Source organism: Prionailurus bengalensis, chromosome A3 (genome assembly GCF_016509475.1).
Source record: "Prionailurus bengalensis isolate Pbe53 chromosome A3, Fcat_Pben_1.1_paternal_pri, whole genome shotgun sequence".
Taxonomy (NCBI): domain Eukaryota; kingdom Metazoa; phylum Chordata; class Mammalia; order Carnivora; family Felidae; genus Prionailurus; species Prionailurus bengalensis.
The window spans coordinates 108673538-108699881 of record NC_057354.1 but is presented as its reverse complement, the minus strand read 5'-3'; the positions used below and the strand labels follow the sequence as shown (position 1 = coordinate 108699881).

The window sequence follows — 26344 nt, the reverse complement described above, 5'->3', positions numbered from 1 at the left end:
TGGCTCTGTTGCCTATTACAGCAATTCTGGAAACGAAGTACTACTACTTGGTTTCTGTCATCCAGCGATCCCACCATCCCCGCGGAAATCAGGAAGCCATTTCAGAGAAAGGATCTCCCCACTTCATAATCTGGGACATGACGCTTGTGCAACCCTCACTAATGTATTTCTCAGTACTCATGATTCACTGCTATCTCTCCACCAGACCACACCCGGTCTCACGGGAAATTTTCTGTGAACAGTTAACTGAGAAAGAGAAAGAAATTCAAACCGTTTATGTGTCAACTATAACTCAATAAAGCTAAAATTGAAAAAAAAAAAAAGAAATTGAAGCCCTGGTTTACAGATGTACATAATATGCTATTGTCAGCCAGAAGTGGAGTGGACAGCCATAGTTTTATAAACCCATTAGTAGTTTTATATCATTATAATCATTTCTAATTTTTCTTTTGTATCTCTGATTCCTCATTAGATTTTAAGCTTCCTGAAGGCAGGATTATTCCATTATACATGGTGCAATGGGAAAGAAAATCCTTTCTCTGGCGGGAAGGCAATGTCTATCACATCACCAATTAACTTACCCATTGTACTTACTGTAGAACACAGAATGGGACTAGATCGTTTTAAGTTTAACCAGATGATGCCAATTTCAGTTGCTGTATATCCATGTGGTTTCTTTACCCGAGCAAATCCGACACTGTCGCAGTACTCAGTACTCGCTATGCCGCTATTATCTAACAAATGCTTTTTGTGCTCCCCACAAAGCAGAGGACACCAGAGGTTCCATCTGGCAGAGGAAGCAGTACTTTCACCATCTCAGTGTTAAATCAGCTCTTCTTCATGAGGTAACTTAGTCCTCGGGTCTCTGGATGATCATCTCACCATCCCACAGCCCATCCCACACATCCACCACGTCGATTGTCTCATGGCTGCACACCGTGACTTCCCCAAACCGCGAATTTACCCTAATAAACAACGGCTCAAAGAGGGTTGGTATGTATGTGGCCTGGTTGTTTGCCTCTGTTTACTAGTCACTGGTTTTACACTCTCCTGGCTGTTCTCTAGGTAGGTTTTAAGAAGGGAGTGGGGGATAGGATTTCTCATTGTAAAGATTATGATAGAGATAGGGAAAGTGGAAAAGTTTAGAATGTTCTAGATTAAAGGAAGAGCATCAGCTAAGTCCTACCAGCAGGAAAGCTTATGCATCATAGAGGGAAGAGAAAGATATTTAGTTCAATTAAACAGGTACACGTGTAGTATGTACTGTACGTTTTATTTTCAGGGCCTTGAACAATTATATTTGTAAGTTTCAAAGGGGCACCTGGGTGGCTCAGTTGGTTAAGCGTCCGACTTCGGCTCAGGTCATGATCTCGTGCTTAGTGAGTTCAAGGCTGCATCAGGCTCTGTGCTGACAATTCGGAGCCTGGAGCCTGCTTTGGATTCTGTGTCCCCCCCCCTCTCTGCCCCTCCCCTGCTTGTACTCTGTCTCTCTAAAAAATAAAATGAGGGTACCTGGGTGGCTCAGTCAGTTAAGTGTCCAACTTTGTCTCAGGTCATGATCTCATGGTCTGTGAGTTCGAGCCCCATGTCGGGCTCTGTGCTGACAGCTCAGAGCCTGGAGCCTGCTCAGATTCTGTGTCTCCCTCTCTCTGCTCCTCCCCCACTCATGCTCTGTCTCTCGCTCTCTCAAAAATAAATAAACATTAAAAAAATTATATTTCTGAGTTTTATGAAAATGTAATTTATAAATTAACTTATAGGATGGCTGAACAATCTGTTGTCTAAGCCAATAGAAAACCCTATTTTGTTTGCAATAAAGTTGAACTATGAATTAATTCCTCATTTAAACTGTGTTTTTTAATTAATTTTTATTTTCAGAGGAAAATATGTGCATTCACTAGGATATAGGGGCAATTCAAAATAAATTTTCAATTACACTGAAAATTACGCTTTATAATCTCTTTTTTTTTTTCACATAACATTTCATGAACATTTTCCCCAGAACATGAACTATCCAACTTCCTTATTAATGGGTTGGATGCATAGTGTTCCATTGTATGGATATAGCAAAGTGCATTTAAATTTTTTTTCAATGTTTATTTATTTTTGGGACAGAGAGAGACAGAGCATGAACGGGATTGGGGCAGAGAGAGAGGGACACACAGAATCGGAAACAGGCTCCAGGCTCCAGGCTCTGAGCCATCAGCCCAGAGCCTGACACGGGGCTCGAACTCCCGGACCGCGAGATCGTGACCTGGCTGAAGTCGGACGCTTAACCGACTGCGCCACCCAGGCGCCCCAGCAAAGTGCATTTAACCAAAGCTTTACTAATGGAAAATTAGGTCAGTCCCAGTTTGTTGTTGTTGTAGTAAATAATGATGTGTTGAACATTCTTATGTGTAACTTTTTGCACCTATCTGATTATTTTCTTACTACAAATTTCTCTAAATGTCCTTTCTTGGTTAAAAGATGAAAACCATTTAGGGGTGCCTGAGTGGCTCAGTAGGTTAAGTGGCCAACTTTGGCTCAGGTCATGATCTCACAGTTCATGAGTTCGAGCCCTGCATCAGGCTCTGTGCTGACAGCGCAGAGCCTGGAGCCTGCTTCAAAATCTGTGAACCCCCCCTTTCTCTGCCCTTCCCCCACTCACATTCTGTCTCAAAAATAAATAAATAGATAAATAAATAAATAAATAAATAAATAAATAAATAAATATTTATTTATTTATCTATTTATTTATTTTTGAGAGAGAGGTGGAGTGTTAACAGGGGTGGAGCAGAGAGAGAGGGAGACACAGAATCTGAAACAGGCTCCAGGCCCTGAGCTGTCAGCACAGAGCCAGATGCGGGACTCGAATTCACTAACCATGAGATCATGACCTGAGCCGAAGTCAGACGCTCAACCGACTGAGCCACCCAGGCACCCTCAGGCAACTTTTTTAATGTGTTCTGTTTGCTGCTATATCCTTAGCACCTAGCTGGAAAAACAACAGTATTTTACTCAAGTTTTTTTGAATGAATATATTTTCAAATGGGGCACTAATCTTTTAAAACATTTGATTTGCAAAATCTGCAAGTGAAATGATATTAATTCTTCATCTGGCAAATAATTACCTAATTTGCCACTTCTTTTTTAGTTTTGTTTATGGTACATTTTGTCAAAGGAATCTCTAAAGCTGATATAATTTAATATTTGGCAGTTAAAGTCCCCTTTTTTCTTTTTAAAAAATTTCTTGATTTAGAGAACTTGATTTTCAAGTTAAAAAAAATCCCATTGGCATTCTGATTAGATTTTGTGCAATAAATAAGTAAATTAGGGAAGCAATATCTTTATAATAATGAATATTTCTACCCAGAAGTATATGTTCATTTAAATAAAATCATTTATGTACCTCACTTAAATTTTGTAGTCTTTCCTATGTAGAGTCTGAACAATTCTTTTTATCTTTATTTCTAAACTTTTTTGTTACTGATATTTGAATGAGATCCTTCTCCACTAGCTTTCCTAAAGTGCTCATTGATACAAAAGCGGTTGATTTTTATGTGTGGAATTTGGAGTGCTGTACTCATTATACTGAATTCCACTGGTTATAATGATCCTTTAGGCAATTATCTTAGATTTTGTAGAATACTATCATCCATATAAAGACAGTTCAATCTTGTTTCCAAAGTTACATAATCTATTTGTCTTTCTTATTACATTACATTGGCTAGAGCTCTCAGAACAGTGTTGCCTTATGGTAGTGACAACTGACTTCCTCATTTCTCACTTTAATGGTGGTTCCTTTAGTACTGAGTATAAAACTAGCTGTTGATTTGAAGAGGGGCATGTGTGTGCACGCATATGCACTAGGAAAGCATTTAACCCCACTTTGCTAAGGTTTTTTTTTTTTAATAATCAGGAAAGGATGTTGAATTTATCAACTGCCTTTTCAAATTTTATCAACCACATGTATTTTTTCTCCTTTAACCTTTTAGTGAATTATATGGATTCTGATTTTAGTGGAATCCAAATACTGAACCATGGTTCATTCCTTGAATTGAGACAATCCAAGACAGGCATACCTCGTTTTATTGCCCTGCTTTATTGTGCTTTGCTTTATTGTACTTCACAGACATTGTGTTTTTTCACAAATTGCAGGTTTGTGGAAATCCCCTGTGGAGGCAGTCCACTGGCGCCATTTTTCCAAGAGCATTTGCTCACTTTGTGTCTCTGTGTTTGGTAATTCTCCTAATATTTCAAACTTTTTCATTATTATTGTATTTTATGGTGATCTGGGACCAGTGGTTATGACTCGCTCAATGTTCAGATGATGGTTAGCATTTTTCAGCAATAAAATATTTTTAAATGAAGGTATGTACATTGCTTTTTTAGACATGATGCTATTGAGCACTTAATAGTCTACAATATAGTGTAAACATAACTTCTGTATGCACTGGGAAGCCAAAAAATTCATTTGATTCACCTTATTGCAATGTTGGCTTTATTGCAATGATTTAGCACCAAACCTGCAATATCTCCGAGGTATGCCTGTAGGGAAGTTAGCCTCAAAACGCGTTGTGATTTATATTTGCAGATTTGTCTTCCTAAATATTTTTATTCTAGGTTAATATTCATGTTCCTCTGAGCACATCCTAACTCAGATGGGAAAGAGGTAGCCAGCAGACACATCTTGGTAGAAAGAGGACTGTGTTTCATATTTGAAATTTGCCACAGTTAATCCCACATATAATGAAACCAAATGGCCACAAGAGCCTCAGTTTGTGTGTCACTTACCCTTTGGGGTTTCTTTCCAGCTCATTTAAAAGTGTGTGATCACAGTATTCAAAAACTAAATGCATTTTCCTTTTTCTCCTGAACACCTCAATGAGGTTCACAAGGTTTGGGTGCTTTAATTGCTGCAAAGGAATTGAAATACAAAGTCTGGTGATTTTATTTCTTATAGTAGTTTCTCCCCAGATCCCTTACAATTTGAACAATAGAAGGCCTTGCTTACCATTCCCTGTGCATCTCTTATGGATAATTTTATTATGGTTACTCACAAGAGGAACTACTCTTGGTAAGAATCATAGAAACTTGAGGTTGAAAAAGAAGATGTTTTTCTTCTTTAAAATAAATTCTTTAAGAGTTTATTTAATGTACCTGTATATAGATGGTAATTAAACTGCTTGAATCTCTCTGGAGATAGCAAATAAAGTGCACAACTTAAAATATAGGCACTGATACCACAAACACTTTATGTAGTTTGTGAAAATTCTAAACATCCAGGTCATAAAATAACCTGAATAAAAAATTGAAGAAATGGAATTACTGAGTAAAAGGCTCTAAAAATTATTAATCCCCACTAAGTTTGCATATTGTCATGGGTTTAAATCCAGTCTGGATTTGCGTGTTGTTTTTCAGAAATACCAGATCCCAACGTTCAACTCTGATTAAGCTGCCTATTCTACGAGTCCCCACAGTGTGTTTTTAATTTATTTATCATGTTTTCATCTCTGTTCTTTGATTCTATTGTTCTCTCTTATGCTTAGACGTCTTATGTGCTAAATTCCGTCTCAAGCTGAAGGATTTCACAAGGCACCTGTTTAATGCTATGAACCAGAGGGAGAATTCTACTGAAGATAATCCATCATAGAGTTAACTATATAACTTATCATCCAATCAGGGTAATAAGCATAAGCCAAGACTGTCCCAGGCACATAGGCAGATACGGTCATCCTGCCTACAGCTAGGGCCACCATGTAAGTTAGCACACAAACCAGGAGGCTTTTGAGAGCTCGTTTGGAGGTTCTAGCAGGGGAACGCAGCTACTCCTAGACCCTTGACGGGAGAGCGGTCCTCCTGTATCAGGGAAGGTCGTCCTCTTCGGCCAAGCATGTAGCTCCAAGCTCCAAGATGCACATGGAGTGGTGAGGGAGGAAGAGGAAAACAGCCTAGCCAGCCAGATCAGCCAAATCACCTTTGGCAGTCCAGGGGGTGACAGATCGCCCTCACACCCTAGGGTGCTTTTGAAAGAGGGTGCTAACCAGACCGGATTCTGGGACAAAAGCTATGAATCAGGACATCTGATCACTCCTACTTTCATATAACTCATCTTCCCTATTGTTTTCCAGTATATAGATACATCACTTTCCAAATCCTCTACCACTTACTCAGAAAGATATATAGAGGGAACACAGTATTGTGTATACAGTAGGAGCTGCATAAATACTTTGCAGGCCCAATAGTGATAGCCTCCTCTACTTTAGTACCTGTAAGCATGACTTGAAGGAAAAAAAAAAAATGAGTCTGCAACTATGTGTCTGCTGTTCACCAGTTTGAGAAAAAGGACTCCATTACATATTAAAAATATGTCCAGAGCATAAAATCAACTTGCCGTTGTCCAAGACAGCAGAGAGGCAAACGGGAGGAAACAGGTCACACAGGTAAGCCAGCTGCTTTGTGCTACACTGAAAACCACAGGATGGAAGTGAAACAGTGTCTCTACCAGGAGGCTAAGGGATTCACAGATACTAACCTGGTCAAACCCGGTTTGGGGTAGATGAGCAATACATATCCCCTTTGCAAATGAAATTAACTTAGCCCAGGAAAACAGTGACTTGTATCAGTAACACCGGTGATAAGGAGGACAAAAATCAAATCACATTTAAATAACAGGAGGATAGGAAGAAGGGAAGGGAAGTTTATCATGGAAGGAAACTGTTCAGGGCATGCATGGGTATAACATACCAAAAGCAGAAAAGGGGTACGTTATGGGAACCGTCACCAGAGACCAAGCTGAGGTGGAATCTGGCTACTTTTTACCTTCAAGTCAAATTGGGGCACTGTGACCCAGGAGGTACTACGAGCATTAATCTTACTTGCAGTCGTGGGTAGGCGGGAGGTGGGGGATAAAAAAGCATTACTTTCATTAGAAAACAACCCACAGTCAGGTCAGACACACCCTGGAGCTTAGCTCTGTGATGTTGTCTGCTGACCAGCGCCCTCTGCTGGCTGCGAGGTAACAGTGAACCGGTTTTTATGATGGATGTACTTGAGAACTCAGTCGGTGTATATGAAATTATATTTTAAACTATTATTAATTTTAGGAATCGTGCTGCAAAAAATACTTGGAAGGGACAGATAATATGATAATTATTATCTCCCTTTAAAAACTGACTTCTGGGGTTTTCCTAAAAAAAGATGACACATGTCAAAAGTGAAGATCGGCTGTGTGTTCTTGAGGATATAAATCACATTTCTGTTATTCCAAGTGTGGTCTCCAAACCTTCTGTGCCACTAAGGAGTTTGCTGGAAATGCTGCATCTCAGGCTGACCACACACCTTCAACTCAGTACCTGCATTTTAGCAAAGTCCCCTGGGGATTCCAATGCACATTAATGTTTGAGAGGTGCTGCCCTGTGCCTCAGTTTCCTCCCTGATAAGATAAGGTGCTGGATGAGAAGTGTCGCTAGGTTCTTTTCTGGTTCTAAAACCGTAACATTTCTAGGACAGGAAAACATTTCCATTGAAGACTTATGAATCTTACGTGTCAAATCCTATCAGAGTAAAAACAACTTTAGGGGCACCTGGCTGGCTCAGTTGGTAGAGCATGTGACTTGACCTCCAGGTCCTAGTTCAAGCCCCACATTGGGGATAGAGCTTACTTAAACAACAACAACAACAACAACAACAACAACTAACTAACAAATTATTTGTGAAAAATGTGTATACCTAGCTGGGGGAGATACTCAGTAGGTCTAAGAACCAGTGGAACACAGGAAGGACCAACCCCTATGGATGCCACAGTCCAGTCCTGGGGGATCCTGTGCCGGGAGATGCTCTTCTAGTTGCCTGTTTGTGGGGAGGAGGATTGGGTGGGGCATGAGTGGAGAAAGGCGGGGGTGGGGGAGGGTGAACACTGGGATGAAGGGACTCAGGACAGTAGATATTTACCAACCAGAATGGAAAGTACTTCAGGATCAGAGCTGCCAAAGTCCAAAGTGATAATCAACTCATTTTCCATAGTTGCGGACACCAAGAAATTTAAGTCCAATCAGAAAAACAACACCACTTTAAGATGCATTCAAATTGTAATTTGGGCATATATATTTCATCCAATACCATGAGGTTATAGATATATAGAGAAAGTTAACCTACCTTCAACATACGTATTTCTCTTAGTGCTATTTTCTTAACAACAGGATCATCTTCAGATTCCACGAATTTTTTAATAGCTACCACTTGTCCGGAGGTTTTGTTTCTGCATTTGAATACAACCCCATAGGACCCCTCTCCAATCTTAGCTAATTTTTCATACTTTTCCATTATGGTTGAAGTGACTTAAGGTACTGTATTGATTGTCTTGCAGCACAATGTTGCACCTGGAAAATAAGACGACTCAGCTTGATCAAGTCATCACGGTCAATGTTCTCACAATCTTTTACATAAAACCAATTTACTCAGGATGCCAGAGATTTATTTCCATCGATTAATTTTAAATACACTTAGAAAGATGTGAACATTATTTTGGCAGTTTAGTTCAGTCTTTATGTGGTTCTTTGAGCTACTGCAAAGATTTCATATATTTCTTTTTTATTTTAAGATTTTTATTAAAAAATTTTTTTTTAACATTTATTTACTTTTGAGAGAGAGAGAGAGAGAGAGAGAGAGAGAAGATGTGGGGAGGGGCCAAACAGAGATGGAGACAGAGGATCCCAAGCAGGCTCTGCACTGGCAGACAGCACACAGCCCAATTCAGGACTTGAACCCATGAACTGTGACATCATGACCTGAAGTCGGACTCTTAACTGACTGAGCCACCCAGGTGCCCCAAGATCTCATATATTTCTTATAGTGGGTCTGTATTTACTTCAGTTGAATTAAGGAATTCGTGGAAAGGAACCTTATCTAGTCTATTTTCATTATCCTCAAGTAAATGATTAAAATATGATGCTGTAAAATCCAACTGAAGGAACATTTTTGTACTCTTGATTACATTGTTTCTCTTTTCTCTCCTCACCCATTTGACAAGGGGGGTTAGGAAGAACTGAGAACCAGACAAGGTACAAAGTGCTACACTTCCACCTGGTGGACAGAGGAAAGAGCAGATATGGACTGTCAAATAAAGCAGCCATTAAAAACAGTAACAAAATCTTCCTAGCTCTTAGCTCTTATATGTATGAAGGAACATATCCTTAAATTCTTAGCTCCCAAAGAAAAGAAAAAGCACAAAAAGAGGACAGATTTCTCTAATTTTTCACGAATGCTTTCATATCCATAATGATTTCCATGGAAATATTTAATTTGTTGGTCCTGCATCACCCATGTGTGAATTTTGTGGTGACTGGATTACATGGTAAGTAACAAATAAGGCCACGATAATTAAAGAAATTAGTGTAGGAATTAAAAATATAAAAATTCAAGTAAGTCTCAAAAATCCCACCCCACTTTATCCAGCAGAATCTTAATATAATCTAATAGTGATAATAAGAGCTAGCCCTTAAATAACATTGTCCTAGGAAAATCACATATAATTTGCACAACCATTCTATGAAGTAAGTGCGATTTTCATCCAATTATATGGATGAGAAAACCAAGGCAAGGTGAAGCTAGTATGGAATTAGAACCCAGGGAGTCAAGCTCCAGAGATCACAATTTCAATCACTAGGCTATACTGCCTCTCAGTTAATTCAAAAGAATGCACAGTTTGGAGAACCATTTTATCCAGGTCTTAGTATTAATAAAATGTCAAGTAAAAGAGGTGACCCCTTTTTAGATTTCTCATGTTCAAATGAGTATCCTCTTTCTTTTTCTTTTTTACTTCACTAACATCTTTTCCACCCACAGATTGTCTCAATGGAGAAAGAAATCATCTACTCTCACTCGTCACCATAGAAAGACACAACTGGGGGAGTGTTTACCTTGGTAAATGACTATTACTAAACCATTTACAATGCCTCGTTTTTTTTTTGTAGATTCTATTCTTTCTTATTACAGGGAGAAAACTGAAGCATACACTCTTAAATAACACATGGAAAATTCATCACAGATTATGTTCTGAAATCTCTATCAGTTATACTGTATTTTTATATAGGTATTATTATCTTAAATCTGTTTATATATAAACACGCATAGATTTGTTCTTTAGCCTAGTTACAGGTGGTAAAACAGTAGAAACTAGGAATTTGCTTTAGAAAGTTATCAGTATAGATCTTTGTGGATTTATGAACTTAACCTACTTGATAAGCCCTATGGTTACTGAAGAAACTACGAATATGCCAGAAAGCTTACTCATGATGTTCGTCTATGTATTATGTTCTGATTTCCCTCTAGATAGATATTTTGATCTATTGATCTATGATTTTCTTTTTTTTTTTTTTCCCTAACTGGCTTAATACTGATTGAGTTCTCAGACTAATATTTAGATTTCTTAGACACATCAACCAAACTTCTGAATATGATAAAATAAAACACCAGAAAAATAGTACTTTACCTGTTAACCTCTCAATGGTGTCTGCTTTCTAAAGGGCTTATATGTTCATGGAAGATGGGTCTGAGCGTGCAGGCAGGAGTTAGACCACGACAGAAATTCCTCAAAGGGATTTATGGCTTTAATTCCAGCTTACTAGGACTCTACCAGAGTTTTAAGAAGCAGTAATTTCTATCTCTTATCTGAGGTACAGCCCAACTATCTGTTTGATGACTATCTCTACACAAATAGAATCGTTTCAAAGTCAGTTTGTTCTAAGACAAATGCCTTCTTTCTTATCCTCTACCTCTACCTCTACCCAAAGTTCACATACCTGCTCCACATTCTACCTAAATGGTTTGTAAAGATGTATATGGTGGGGAACTTTGAGATAGCCAAGGATAATGATGGCTGTCTAACTCTAATCTTGTCACGTGTCTTTCACAAAGCTGTAGAAATCAACCAGGACAATAAAACCACATAAATATTGGGGCGCCTGAGTGGCTCCGTTGGTTAAGCATCTGACTCTTGATTTTGGCTTAGGTCATGATCACACAGTTCGGGAGTTTGGGCCCCACATGTGGCTTGCTCTCTATCTCTCTCTTAAATAAAAATAAACTTAATAAGAAAATGCACATAAATGAAATGCTTCCAACATAATAGGAAAGACAGAGGAATTTAAAAACTTAAGTAGAAAAGTACACTCCAAATTCTGGAAGAGATATTTCCTAGGATCCCACTAGAAGCCTCTGCAGAGAACGAATACAGAAATGCAGTGGGATCTGGAAAAACTGTAAAGGAGACAGGAGAGGAAATGAAGGGCCTGGGATAGACTTAAAATCATCCCCCCTTCCCCCCAGCCAAAGAGAAAATACATCACAAGTGGAAAAATACTGAGAGTGTCTCAGTGGATCAGAGCAGTCACCACAGGGAAAGGACTTAAAAGTTACGGATGTCGAGAAGGCATCAGTCAGTGTGACACTATTGGGGAAGAGAAGGGCAAGAGGGAAGGAAGAGGCTTATCCAATCTCTGTCAGAGACTGGAGAGTGAAGAGTAAAAGAAGCAAGAGGGTAAATTTGTGCCCCTGCAAGACAAAAGAGAACCCCAAAACTGAAGGACATGCAAATCTCTCTGCCCCTAATTAAAAAAAAAAAGTGCTACTCATTAAAGAAACTGCACTTTGGCACATTGACAGAGCGGACTCTCTTGACCTAGGATTGCTGTCAACTATCACAAGCCAAAACTTGCCCAGGAAATCAAATAGACGAAAGCGGTCTCCACACAAACCTATTATTGGAAGAAAATAGAAATGAGAATGGAACATTTCAGCTGATGAAAATCATGTCCAAAAACCTAACAGTGAAGCAGAAGAAAACTAACACAACACTCCAAACCGATTTAAATATCTTCTAACATTCATCTGGATATATGAAAAGCACTTGGAATCAGAAATTCAAATAAGACCAGAAGTGAACAAAAAAATAAATAAATAAGAAAAAAAAAGATAGTTGATTGAACTCAGGAAAAAAAATACAAGAAAAAGACAAAATCATCTCAGAAATAAAGGCTAAAAAACAAGACACCAATGAAAGAATAGATTCCAATGAAAACTTAATAAGGGACATTAAAAAAAGACAGAACAACAATTAAGAGATTAAAAATGAGAAAAGAAAAAGTAAGAGAGTTTAGAGAGAAAGTGGTTGAAATGGAAGACAGGCAAAGACAACCCAACACATGTAATTAGAGTCTCCGAAGAAGAAAACAAAATGGTGGAACAGAATGAATAGCTCAAAGTATAATCCGTGAAATTTTTCTGGCAGCAAAATAAAGTCAAAGCGTACAAACTGAAAAGGCCCGTCAGGTAGTTGGCAAAACTAAATCAGAACAATCAACTCGGACATATTTGAATAAAACTATCAAAACAAATACTCTCATATCCTGCAGCCATAAGAGAAAGAGAGTGACATCAACCTTGTCTACAGGACACAGTGCAACAGTAGCCTTTTCAAGAGATTCAAGAGAAGAAAGTGAAGGCCAAGGATTTTATACTCAACCAAGCTGTCCTTCAAGTAGCAAAATCATACATAAACAGTTTAAAATATGCAAGACCTCCAGGAATATTGTATTCATGAACCCTCTTAAAGAATCTACAAGAGGAAACTTTCACCCAGCCAAGAGCTGATTGGGAAAACTTCAAGAAGAGATTTATAGTGAGCATTTAATATATTTAATTGATGACTAGAGCAAAGATGGGGACAAGGGTGGAAGAATAATATGTAAAAGTTAGAAATGCTGACAATGTAGAAGGTAATGCAATTAAAGATCTGTTTAAAAAATGGAAAGGGAACAAAGAAAGCAGAATAAATTGATAACTAAATAGATAGGAGTAAAATACACCATTAAAAAGAGGCAAACTAGGGGCACCTGGGTGGCTCAGTTGATTAAGCTCCAACTCTTGATTTTGGCTCAGGTCATGATCTCACGGTTTGTGAGTTTGAGCCCTGCATTGGGCTCCATGCTGACAGTGTAGGGCCTGCTTGGAATTCTCTCTCTCTCTCTCTCTCTCTCTGCCCCTCCTACACGTGCATGTTCTTTCTCTCTCTCAAAATAAATAAATAAACTTGAAAAAAAACCAGACAAACCAGAGAATAAAAAGTTAAATAAGAAAATGGACTGAGAGCACTAAAAAAATACCCAAAGAAGTCTAAGAAATAAAAATCAAACACAATACATAGAGAAAGAACACAGGGTTAACATTATACATGTAAAAATTATAATATAGAACAATATGACAGGGTAAAGACTAATATCAGTTATATCAATAAATATGTGTGGGCTTAACTCATTGATTAAATGAAAAAGATTTCAATTTGGCTCACAAAGCTAGATTCAACTATAAGCTATATGCAAGAGACACATCTAAGACAAAGTGATTCAGAAAGGTTAAAAATAAAAAGACAAACAGAGGTATTCAGGACAAATGGAAATCTTAAGAAAGGAGATTTATGACAAAATAGAATTAAAGCTACAGGAAGCATTAAATACAACAGAAGGGGGCAATTTTTAATGCTAAAAGCCACGATTCACAATGAAGATATAACAGCCCTCAAATAACATAGCAATCACTGTTATAAAGCAGAAACTTTATTTAGGACATGTAAGGAGACATGTAGAGAAACACATTAATCATGACACTTAAACACACCAGTTTGAGGAAAAGGCAAGGCCAATGGAAAACAAAAAACAAAAAACAAAACAAAACAAAAAAAACATGTAACTATGCAGAATACCTAAACAATGTAACCAATAAGGTAGATCTTTAGGAGACAGATATATTGAATTATATACTCTGATAATCTAAAATCTACCTTCTTCTCAAGCACACATCAGAAAGTTAAAAAAACTAGAAATATTATAAAAACATTCTGATCACAATCAAACTAGAAATTAATACAATTAAAAAATATATATATATAATAAAAAAAAAGACCTTCTACCTACAAACTAAAAAAGCCTTCAGTTAAATACCTACTGGGTAGAGGGGGAAACGCAAACTGAAATAATGGAACTAAAAAAAAAAATAATGAAAACACTACATATCAAAATCAATGAGATACATTTAAAGCAGGGGTTCTCAACTGGGGGTCATTTTGTTCCTCAGAGGAATTTTTCAATGTCTGGAGACATTTTTTATTGTTATGAGTATGTAGAGGCCAGGAATGCTGCTAAATATTTATCCCAGGACAGAGCCCCACAAGAAGAATGGTCTATCTGAAAAGTTCATAATGCCATGATTGAGACACCCTGACATACAGAAATTGAGAGATAAAATCCAGGGATCGAAACAATATAGAAGAAAAGATAAAAGAGTAAAAATAATAAATAAATGCAATAATCTAAAAAATAACTACAAAATAAACCAAAATAAAGCACGAGAAACAATAACATTGAAGCAGAAATAATAGATCTAATTAATAAACCCAAATCCTAGTTCCTTAAAAAAATTAAACAAACCTATAACTACCTTATTCAAGAAAAAAGGGAGAAAGAATGAATATACAAAATAAGAAATAACAAGAGGTAATAAAACAGAACAATTTTTTTTCAAAAATCATGAGTCTACTTTGCAGGCATCTATATTTTTATTTATTTATGTATTTATTTATTTTTAAGTGTTTATTTTGGAGAGAGAAAGGGAGGGTGGTTAGGGCAGAGAGAGAGGAAGACACAGAATCCAAAGCAGGCTCCTGGCTCCGAGCTGTCAGCACAGAGCCCCACGCGGGGCTGGAACTCACGAACTGTGAGATCATGACCTGAACTGAAGTCAGACACTCAACCAACTGAGCCACTCAGGTGCCCCATGCAGGCATCTATAAAAATGTATTTAAAAACTTAGATGAAATGAATAATTTTCTAGAAAAATACCATTTACGAAAATTTACCTGATTAAAGGTTGAGAATTTAAAGTGGCTTCTGGGGCACCTGGGTGGCTCAGTCAGTTAAGTGTCTGTTGGTTAAGGGTCTGTCATGATCTCCCAGTCTGTGGGTTCAAGCCCCGCGTCGGGCTCTGTGCTGACGGCTCAGAGCCTGGAGCCTGCTTCGGATTCTGTGTCTCCTCCTCTCTCTGCCCCTCCCCTGCTCATGCTTTCTCTCTCTCTCTCTCTCTCTCTCTCTGTCTCTCTGTCTCTCTCTGTCTCTCTCAAAAATAAAATAAACATTAAAATTAAAAAAAAATAAGGTGGTTTCTGCATAAGAAATAAAGAAAGTTTATTTTTTTTAAATCCCACAAAAAAGCACCAGGGGTCAGACTTTGACTACTGTGGGGTAAAGAGGTTGGTAAATTCTCTCCCGAAAAACACAAGGCCAGGGAAAATTGTCAAAAAAGTAAAATGAAAGCCCAAACCAACCCATAACAATTTGGGGGCTCTGGAAATCAACCAAAGGTAAAAAACAAATTGAGAAGTACTCATTCATGATCAGTTAGAATTCCACTTAAGAACAATGGGGGTCTGTGGCTTCTGCCTGGACCTGCTGCCATTCCTCCTCTACCCTCATCCCCCCAGCTCAGCAGGGGCACCGCCACAACTACTGTGAACTGGCCATGAACCAGAAGCCTTACTCCAAGGGAAAATGTGCTTGATATGGCTCACACCCATGACAGGCTGAAAACCCGTGACAGGACTGTCAGTAAAATTCAGGAGGAAACCAACGGGGGAAAGCCCCACAGCTTTGTAAGCCTAAGGATGTACTTCCAGGTGGAGTGAGCTGCAGACTAGCCAAAAATTTATGGGAAGATCATGGAAGAGCCCCAGAAGGGGTAGTTTGGCTTTCCACATATCTCTGGCTAACTGGGAAACTCTGAGGCATACAGAGGGAAGACCCAGTAGGGTCCTGAGGCAGATTTGAGGGCTGACTGAACTCTGAATGCGCTGCCCAACCCACGCACTGGTCCACTGGAAGAGGATGAAGGATTATGCCTAGAGGTGTTTAAGTACCACTGCTGCTCAAATTATTGGTGACCACCAAACTATGCAGACAGTGGTGAGTCCTAGAAAGCCAGGCTAAAATAATTAAAAAACTGAACATGGACATCAACAGTCACACGTTTGGAAGGAGGTAGATTCTAGAATACAGGCAGGTTGCAAACACAAAAACCAACCCACAAAAAAATCCTCAGTGGAGAAAACTGGAATCCAGGATTGATGTATTATCTGAAATGCCCAGTTTCCAATTAAAACGTTATGAGGGATGCTAAGCAAAAGGAAAGTGTTTCTGATACTCAAGGGCGGTGGGGGAAGGGGGTGGGGGAGAACAAGTCAACAAAAACAACAAAAATCGATTCCCAACAGACTCTTTTTGGGGGATAGAAATTGACAAGATGAACCTAAGATTGGTATGGAAACTCACAGTACCCAGAACAGCCAAAGCAACTGGAATAAAAAGAAACTGGAAGACTTACAATACCTGACTTCAAATTTTACCATAAAATTAGAGTAAATGAAAAGAATATGGTACTGGCATAAAGACAGACATATGTATCAGTGAAACAGAACGGACAGTCACGAAATGACCCTTTTATTTATAGTCAATTGCTTTTCACAAAGATGCGATGGCAATTCAATGAAAAAAGAAGATTGTTTTCAATCATTTCAACAAATGATGCTAGGACAGTTGGTGTACATATGTAATAAAATAAAAACAAAAACAAAAAAACTTAAGTACCTCACACAATATACCAGAACTAACTCAAAATGCATCACAGATCAAAATGTAAGAGCTACAACTGTACAACTTCTAGCAAAAATTAAGAGAAAAATCTTTGTGACCTTAAGTTAGGCAAAGATTTCTAAGATCCGACACCAGAAGCATGATACATAAAAGAAAAAAATTGATAAAATGGAATTCATCAAAATTAAAATCTTTTGCTCTTCAAAAAAACTGACCCAGTAAGAAAATGAAAAAACAAGACAGAGTCTAAAGAAAACATTAGATAAAGGATTTGTATCCATGGGGCGCCTGGGTTTGCTCAGTCGGTCAAGTGTCCGACTTCAGCTCAGGTCATGATCTCACGGTTTGTGAGTTAGAGTCCTGAGTTGGGCTCTGTGCTGACAGCTTGGAGCTTGGAGCCTGCTTCAGATTCTGTGTCTCCCTCTGTCTCTACCCCTCGCCTGCTCACACTCTGTCTCTCTCTCTCTCAAAAATAAAATAAATATAAAAAAAAAAAGGAAAGGATCTGTATCCACAATACATAAAGCATTCTTACAACTCATCAGGCAGCCAGATAACCCAACTTAAAAATGGACAAAAGATTTTAAGTTAACTCTACCCCAACATGAGGCTTGAACTCATGATCCCAAGATCAAGAGTTGTATGCTCTACCAACTGAGCCAGCCAGTCACCCCAGAAATGAACAAAAGATTTGAATAGATATTTCACCAGAGAAGATATATGAATGTCTAATAAGCACATGAAAGGGTGCTATTAGTCATTAGGAAATGTAAATTAAAACCACAATAAGATACCACTATGTACCCACCAGAAGGAGTAAAAGACAAAGAGTGACAATATCCAGGATTGATAAGGATGCATAGAAACTGGAACTCTCACACATTAATGGTAGGAAGGCTAAATGGCGCAGTCCCATTGGAAAACAGTTTGGTAATATCTTAAAAGTTAAACACAAATTTAAAATAAAAGTTAAACAGAAACAGCACTTCCACTCTTTGGTATCTATCCAGGAAAAATAAAAATAGGTCTATACAAAGACATGTATGCAAGTGTTTATAGTATCATTATTCATAAGAGCTCCCGTTAAAAACAATCTAAATGCCCATCAACTAATGAATGAAAATCCATTCAATGATATACTTGTTCAGCATTAAAAGGAAAGTATTGATTCATACTATAGTGTGATGCGCATAAAAAAATAAAACTGAAAACATATGCTATGTGAAAGAAGCCAGACAGCTCCCCACCCACACACATATTATATGATTCCATTTACATGAAATTTCTAGAAAAGGCAAATGTACCCCTGAGAAGGACCCAGCATCTCCTCAGTGGTACCGCTGCCCAAAATGCAAAGCCTGAATCGGATCACGAGGAAACAGTAGACAAATTTACTCTGGCATCCTACAAATAACTGGCCCGTGTTCTTAAAAAAATGTTAAGGTCATAAAAGACAAAGGTCAAAGAACTGTTCCAGAATGAAGGAGACTAAAAAGATTGAAAAGGAAATGCAATGCAATGTGTGATGCTAAATTGAGTTTTTGAATGGGATAACTATAAAGAATTATACTTGGGCTAATTGATGAAATCTAAATATCGGCTGTGGTGCCACCTGAGTGGCACAGTTGGTTAGGTGTCTGACTTCGGCTCAGGTCGTGATCTCACAGTCTGTGAGTTCGAGCCCTGCGTTGGGCTCTGTGCTGACAGCTCAGAGCCTGGAGCCTGCTTCAGATTCTGTGTCTCCTTCTCTCTTTGCCCCTCCTCCGCTGTGCTCTGTCTCTCTCTGTCTCTCAAAAATAAATAAATGTAAGGGGTGCCTGGGTGGTTCAGTCGGTTGAGCGGCCGACTTCGGCTCAGGTCATGATCTCGCAGTCCGTGAGTTCGAGTCCTGCGCCGGGCTCTGTGCTGACAGCTCGGAGCCTGGAGCCTGTTTTGGATTCTGTGTCTCCCTCTCTCTGACCCTCCCCCGTTCATGCTCTGTCTCTCTCTGTCTCAAAAATAAATAAACGTTAAAAAAATAAAAAAAAATAAATGTAAAAACAAAAAATTAAATATTGACTGTGGAATAGGTACTGAATTTCCTGATTTATGTAATCCGTACTGTGGTTATGTAAGAAAATGGCCTAGTTCTTGGGAAATATACCTGAACTATACGTAAGGGTAAAGGGGCATGATGTCTGTAGCTTACTCTCAAAAGGTACAGACAGAAAAATTAATATACATGTATTTATACATGGAGAGACAGGAAGGAAATGATAAGACAAATGGAGCATAATTAATGAATCACATAGATGTATGGGAGTTCATTGTACTATTCTTTCAAGTTTGAAATTATTATATCAAAATGCAGCTATTTAAAAAACCTATATATGGTGGGACTGAAGTGTCTTAACTCACTTTTCTCCTGCATATCAACTTCCATTACACCAAAGACATCTTTCTCAAACATCAATATCCTCAGATGTTGCCTTTCCTCAGAAATGTCCTATGGCCTCTAATGCCACAGAATAAAGTTCAGATTACAATATGATATTTACAGTCCTTTACACTCTGGTCCCAATGGACCTTTCCCACGATGCTCCTCAGATTCTTCCCCAGACATTTTCAGATCTGTCTCTGCTTATGCCACTGCTGGGAAGGTCTGACCCTGAAATCCTCATCTTTTGCAATTCAATTCAAATGTCCTTTCTCTTAGCCTTCCCCAACCCCAATCTTTCTCTGCACACATACTGTGTTCATGACTTCCCCACTCCTTTTTTACGCATTATTCATTACATCCGACTTGCATCCTTAGCCCATCGACTGGCACATGGCAGGTGCTCAACCTATTGAAGTCCTTCCGTAATTTTATTCTCTAACCTTTCTGCTAATTATGTGAAATCACTCTCTTTTAAGCAAAGGAAATAATCACGTTTTGGTTGTTAATATAGTATCTGGGCAGGAAATCAAGATTAAGCAGTGATATAGCTATTGCCAGGGAATAGATGAAATTGGTTGAAAATATTTTTCACTGTCCTTAGTGACCTTCTATATATATATATATATATATATATATATATATATATATATAATACAATATATATATAGAATACAATATATATAGAATACTATATATATATAGAATACTATATATATATAGAATATATATATAGAATATATATATGTGTGTGTATGTGTATATATATATATATATATATATATATATATATATATATATCTTGGCTATGGGGTCTCCTGACTTCACAATTTACCAAATATCTGTTAAATTCATGAAGTTCTGTGTACAAAGGTAAAAACAGATATACACTTAGGCCCACTGGTAAATACAGAAAGATGGATACGATACTTGAGTGGATCATTAAATTCTTTGAAAGTTTTCTTTTTAATTTCCTTAGTCTTAAGGAAATGATGCACACAGAAACAGAGAAAACACTGGGAGGCAGATTGTTTTCCATGGTTGTATCACAAAGCAGGTCCTGAGGGCTCAAGCAAGCCTCTGGAATGCGCAGGGGGAAGAAAAACAAAATTAAGAAACAGGAGAGTAATGGGGTGAAAAAATACTGACACATTTCCTGAAGTTTATAAGAAACTGGTGCAAATGGTGGCGTTAGGAATTAGGGGGAAAGGAGACCTTTTCAAGACCAGGCCAGACCAGGTGGATTCTGCAGACTTCAACTCACCATGTGCTATGTTGTTAGTAGTGTTTCCAGTGCAACCAAACTTGCAGTATTCGTCTTTATAAAACTGACCCGGAAAGTGGGCTACAAGACCCATCTGCATCTATCTTATGAACATAACCCTGAATTACAGAACCTCGAAAGTACACACACCTGTTAATAAGCTTGTCTTGGTGATGGCACAGATGAATTGAAAGCACTCCCCAGGAAACCAGAAGACCATATAATTTATATAACCCAAGAAACTAATTTTGTTTTAAAAAAAAAAACAAAACAACCACCACATTTCATCTGTACGCATATCTGGAAGCGTGGCATAGTCCTCTTTATTTCCAGGCCTCTGAAGAGGTCTCGACCCTTCAATGGCAGTCCAGCCTCTCGGCCACACAAGGGTCTCCCAAAGCGCGGGTGCGCCCCCGCCGCCGCTCTGCCACCTTCCCGCCGCCGCTCGCCACTCCAGGACCGCATCTCCCTCTAGCTCCTAGGGAGCCGCAGCGGGTGGGGCGTGAGGCTGGCGGGAGCACCCTGTCACCTCTAGCCCCTCGCCTCCACCCTCCCCGTCCCTCCGGAGGCTCCCCTGCCCTCGGGAACTCTCCTTTCTCTGGGAGCGTGCGAGCAGACCCCACTTCTCTCGCCATCAGCCCCTCGCGCCAGCCCGCAGGCCCCCGACCCACCGCTAGCGCCTCCACTTACGGAGCGGACCCGGACCGTGGCGACGTAATCTCGCGCAGCCCCGAGCGGCCCCAACCCGGCGGGGGTCGCTGTGCGCAGGCAGCCACCCGCACGGCGACGGCGGAGCGGACGGCCACGGCGTCTCCCGGGCAACCGGACGCTCAGGGCGCGCGGGCAGGGCGACTTCCGGAGCGGTCCCCCCGCCCCGCCCCGCCCCCGCCGCCGCCGCCGCACCTGCTGCCGGGGAAGCCGTGGCCCCGCCGCCTTGTGTCGGTGGGCAACGTCTGGCAGGGCCGCAACGTCGTAGTGCAGACACAGGAGAAGCTTCTTCTCTGGAACCCCGAAGGGGCCCCGAAGAAGGCGCTCAGGAAATATTTAAGCTACTTGTCCAGTAACACTTGATTGTACGAAGTCCTGTTCCTCTCCGAGTCCTCAAGAGCACTAAAATTAAGCGCATGTAAACGTTGAAAGGAGGCTGTTTCCTTGCCCGGGCGGAGACCTTCAGTTTGTCAGATCCTCTGTTATTAGTACTTTTCAGTCCTGCTTTTATTATCCAAATAGCTTTTCAGCAAACTTCTGGAGGCTTTTCCGTGACAGGCAGCTATTAGCTATGGTACACGTTGCTGCCGTTTTCATAATTCAGCGAGCAGGGTAGTAGTATGTGGAGCTGATTCAGAGAGAGACCAATTTGCCAGCTAGTGAGGAAGCAGGTCAGGCAAATAATGTGATGAACACTGGACAGTATCATTTTGGGCAAAGCTTACTCTTCTTGTTTCCAAACAGGAACTTAAAAATGCTATGTTAATGAGCACATACATACTTTGTTTAGCATCAGTACAATGCTCCCCATCATGCCGACTGGGGTGGCCATACTTCCCCTTCTTCCTTCAGGTCGCTCTACTCCCTTTTTCTCATCTTCAGTTTTCCATTGCCTTCATTTGCTTAGAAAACAAAGCCAGAAATGTTTATCTCCTTTCTCCTTCAAGACCAAGCATACCCTCAAATCTACCTCAGCTCACATCTACCCATTTCTGCCTTCATCATGCTGTAGAAAATTTTCTCAGTAAGGACACAGGTGATCACTACGCGCAAACCCAGCGGCCTGTTTCCATGGTCATGTGTTCGATCTATGAAGTTCCTGAAACTATAGACTACTAGAGCTCCTTTCTCGTGGGGAAGCCCTCTACAGTCAGGCCCAACCTGTTTTCTAGCTTCATGCCCTGTTGCTGTGCTCCAGGCACCTTAAACTCAGCTGCATGTATCACCACTGTTCCTTGCACCTGCACTCAAGATCTATCTAGCCTACAGCTTGCTACCCTTTTCTCCTGCACTTCATAAACTATTCATCCATCAACAACCTGGATTATATAGAACTTTCTGCATAAAGGCTTTCCTTCTCCCAAAGCAGAATTCGGTGCAGCCTTTTGTACCTTTCTTTATTGCTTTTCAACCAAATGGGCTCCTTGAATACTGGAAATGCCGCCTTTTCCATCTTTTCTCCAGTGCCAGTGAAGTGTCTGGATACACTGAAAGTTATCAATAGAAGTTCGTTAAATAATGGAGTCTCTCTCTCTCTCTCTCTCACACACACACACACACACACACGTCTTTGCAATGAGTTTTGACTAGACTTACTTAATAAGCTTTAGTTGTAATTTTATGCAAATCCTTATTCTAATATAAAACACTTTGAATAAAGAAAATGCTTTCTGACAAAGCAAAAATAAATTAAGACAGGAAGTTAATTTCTCTTGTTGCAAGACACAGTGAGAGTCAGAATTTGGAATCCAACTCCTGGTGAAAATAAATCTAATTTCCTGGGGGGAAAATGCTTATATTTTAGAGGGCAGTGGATATATATAATGCTTGTATTCTGTGGAATACATACTTTAGTATGGTACTTAAAGAGTATGCACTTTGAACCAAGTGGCCTGGGTTTAAATCCTAGCTCTATCACTTACCAGCTTTATTCTTAGGCAAGTTATTTAAGCTGTATGTGCCTGTTTCTTCATTTGGGAAAGAGCATTAACAATACCTACTCACTGGGCTGTTGTGGTGCTCTAGTGGGAGAATCTATATAAAGCATGTAGGATAGCCACCTGGCACACAGCCCTGGGCACTTACCATATTCCCTCAAGTCAGGCTCTTAGTGCTTACCTAGTATTTTGTATAGCACACATTTTCATCTCTTTCTAACAATGGTGAAAACTGCTATTTGTTCTTTATTTCCTGATCTCTTCTGAAATCAGTGGCGCACTTGCAAGCTGAATGATGGCAATGGGCCCAGAAACAACCAATCTCATCTCAACACTAATGTCTAAGAAACTAGCTCACAAGATAGATTGTTTAATGAAGATAAAATAGTTTCCAACATTTAGGTGAGTGGCTCTTTTCCTTTTGAGTGAATAAAGATCCTTAGTCAAAACTTACCAGGTAGAGCTACAAAGTTGCATTTTTAAGGGTCATCAGATTATTCTGAGGCATGTGATCCTTGGACCACCCTCAGAAAACTGATTTAAATTCAAGTCAACCAGTGTTTCCCACATAGGGGCTGCACATCAGAATAATCTGTACAACTTTATAAAAATAATATGTCACTGGGCCTCATCCCCAGGGAGTGATTCCAGGGGTCCACATTTTTAAAAAGCCCATGAGTGACCTACAAACCAGTTGCATTTCTGGGAAGAATTCTGTTTGACAATTAAATATGACGGTTGAATCTTTTTTGAGATGTGACCCTTTATGTAACATATAGGACTCGGAAACTAGAAAAAACTGGCCCAGAAAAAGGATCGACAGCCTTGTCAATAAATGCCAAGAACAGCTCTTGATTTCTTGAAAATCAATTCCATGAGTCTCTGTTTTTCAACAAATTGATGATAATGTTATACCTATATGACTTAGAGTCATGTTTTTAAATAAGGAAACTGTTCTAGAGTCAAGTAAATTACCTAAAGTCACAGAGAAGGGTAGTGAAACTAGCAAGAGTAGAAATGGCGCCTCATGACACACAATCCAGTTCTTCCCACCCAAGTGTCCCCTTCCTTAACCTCCAGAACTGCATTCCCCAACACTGTCCCCTTCCTTTCTGTAACCCAGGAGTCGGCAACATTTTCTATAAAGGGACAGTTGGTAAATATTTAAGGCTCTGTAAGCCATACAGCTTTCTCGGAACCACTCACCTCGGTCACTGTACAGCAAATCCAGCCACAGACAACACATAAACGAGTATGTGGTGTGGTGTTCCAATAAAACCTTATTTACAAAAAGCAGATGGTGAGCAGCATTGGGATGAGGAACGTTTGCCGACACCTGCTTCCTAAGACTATGGATGTTTTGATCTTCCTCATCAGAAAGTTGAAGATTCTATAGATGATGCCCCTTTATGAAACTGAGATGACAGATCAAATAAAAATATGATCTGAGGGACCAGAATGGGTATGCAGAATAAGTAAACGTTTTTTTCTCCTTAATATATTTTAGTCTTACTCTATACAGATTAAGCCAGATAACAAGCTACTGTACAACCGTGTGTTAAAAAACATGTTTATTTTACACTATGTACAATCAAAAACATATTTAAAAGCATTATCAATTAAAATAAGTGAAGACCATAAATCACAATTTAGTTTGTTCCTAGTGTATATACCCACATTAAAATATAAAGAACATATACCAAAAAAGAGCCAGAGTGTGCATTTTTGCTAAAACTTGGTATATACATATTCCATTGGAAAAAAGCAATCAAAAATGACTTTAAACCAAAGCTAAGTTCCTGTGATGTGTAGTAACCATTATATTGTTTATATGAGGTAGTAACTAAATTATTTTGGCCATGTATTAATACTCTAAGTCAAAAGAAATAGGAAAACGAGCATAAAATAAGGCCAACCAAAGTAAAAATCCCACTAGAAATTTGAACCACTCCACTCGATGGAATGTTATAGTTCTTCAACATGACTATACGAAATGTTTAGTGTGGACTCTAATAACGCTGATTTATTCTTTGTGCACACTGTAATTCTGACAACAATTGCAGCGTCACTATTATAGGTACCGCTATTCTGTGATTCAAAATTTTTTCAAAGGTATATTTTTAAGCACGAACAATCTTACAGGATTCTGCTTAAATATAAAAAGACCAGTTACTACAACAGGTGGTTAATTGGTTTGTTTCACATAGAAAACAATCCAAAGACATTTAAAAAAGATGTCGTGGGGCCAAATGCATATTGACATTGTCACAGCTTACTTTTGTGACTTAATACATCACGTATCAATACTCTGTGCAAATATAAACACCAGTGTACTTGCATTAAAATTAAAAACAAGATTATAAAATGATTATAGCCTCCATTACAATTTGGAAGTTACAAGATTTATATTCATATTACTAAATTACATATAATAAAAATACAATAGTGTTAAATGTACTGTTTCATTGCCAGCATCCCGTTTTGTAATATAGCCACACCCAAGAATATACTAAAGAATTCTTAAAATATTAACCCCAATTGCATTTTCATCAACATTTACATCTGTACAGATAAGACACTCACTTGTACATCTCATAAAAGTACATTATCTACATAAATTCTTAGTGTATGTCTTCAGCAATATGAAGTTTCACAGAAAAATACTGCCTATATGTACAAAGATTACATTAACAATGAATTAAGCACTTGTGTGGTTCAATATGCTATATATATCCATACCACTTAAAACAGAAATTTCCCCCATCTTATCTCATGCCACAATAAATTACAAGTAACTGAAGCCAGGTCACTGCAGCCTTTGTACAGCTTCAAGCATTCGTTAATGTTGCCGCGGTAGTGTCCTTCTTTTCTGGCGTTAACTGTCAAAGCACAACATTTCTCAGTAACTGTTTTCATGACCCGCCAGGATGTATAAATTGCTATTTGCTGTGGGGTTATCAGTTGGCCTACTTTCCAAAACCACGACCCTAAAAGTAATAAACAAAAAAACATGTAGCAGAACAAAGTTATTCTTGAAAACTAATGTCAGCAGAAACAGTTTCCATTACTTCTTCATTTTATGCCTCTATAAAATACTGTTTATTTGATTTGTGGGCAGACCATCATTTGCAACTCATTATAGTTAAAGAACCAATTCCAGCTCCGGTAAGTAATTTTGCTGCCCACCACCTCCCACCTCTAAGCCAGTGCTGTTTTAAGAGTCAGGGAGCAGGGGGGGGGGGGGGTGGGTAAACCTGTGTTTGGAATAATTTTGAGGAACTTAATTCTCATAAAGTATAGAACAATCTGTCATTCAAGAAACAGGAAATATATCAGAATA

General features: G+C 39.0%; 2 protein-coding genes across 5 annotated transcripts in view; both read right to left on the bottom strand.

Moving 5' to 3' along the window:
- Positions 1-24322, bottom strand: part of CDKL4 (cyclin dependent kinase like 4) — a 53013-nt gene extending 28691 nt beyond the window's left edge. The window contains exons 1-5 of one of the 2 annotated variants that reach the window (XM_043604112.1): positions 24211-24322; positions 22459-22554; positions 21031-21969; positions 8140-8363; positions 4777-4898 (exon numbers count right to left, since the gene is read on the bottom strand). In XM_043604112.1, coding sequence (XP_043460047.1) covers positions 4777-4898; positions 8140-8307 — 290 coding nt within the window. In that variant the 5' untranslated portion in view covers positions 8308-8363; positions 21031-21969; positions 22459-22554; positions 24211-24322. The remainder of the gene's footprint in view (positions 1-4776; positions 4899-8139; positions 8364-21030; positions 21970-22458; positions 22555-24210) is intronic. The other variant, XM_043604111.1, reaches the window with a different exon arrangement.
- Positions 24323-24560: 238 nt separating this feature from the next.
- The window catches only part of MAP4K3 (mitogen-activated protein kinase kinase kinase kinase 3), a 206053-nt gene continuing 204269 nt past the window's right edge, over positions 24561-26344 (bottom strand). For 2 of the 3 annotated variants that reach the window (XM_043604108.1, XM_043604109.1), the window contains one exon: positions 24561-25991. In XM_043604108.1, coding sequence (XP_043460043.1) covers positions 25904-25991 — 88 coding nt within the window. In that variant the 3' untranslated portion in view covers positions 24561-25903. The remainder of the gene's footprint in view (positions 25992-26344) is intronic. The other variant, XR_006301061.1, reaches the window with a different exon arrangement.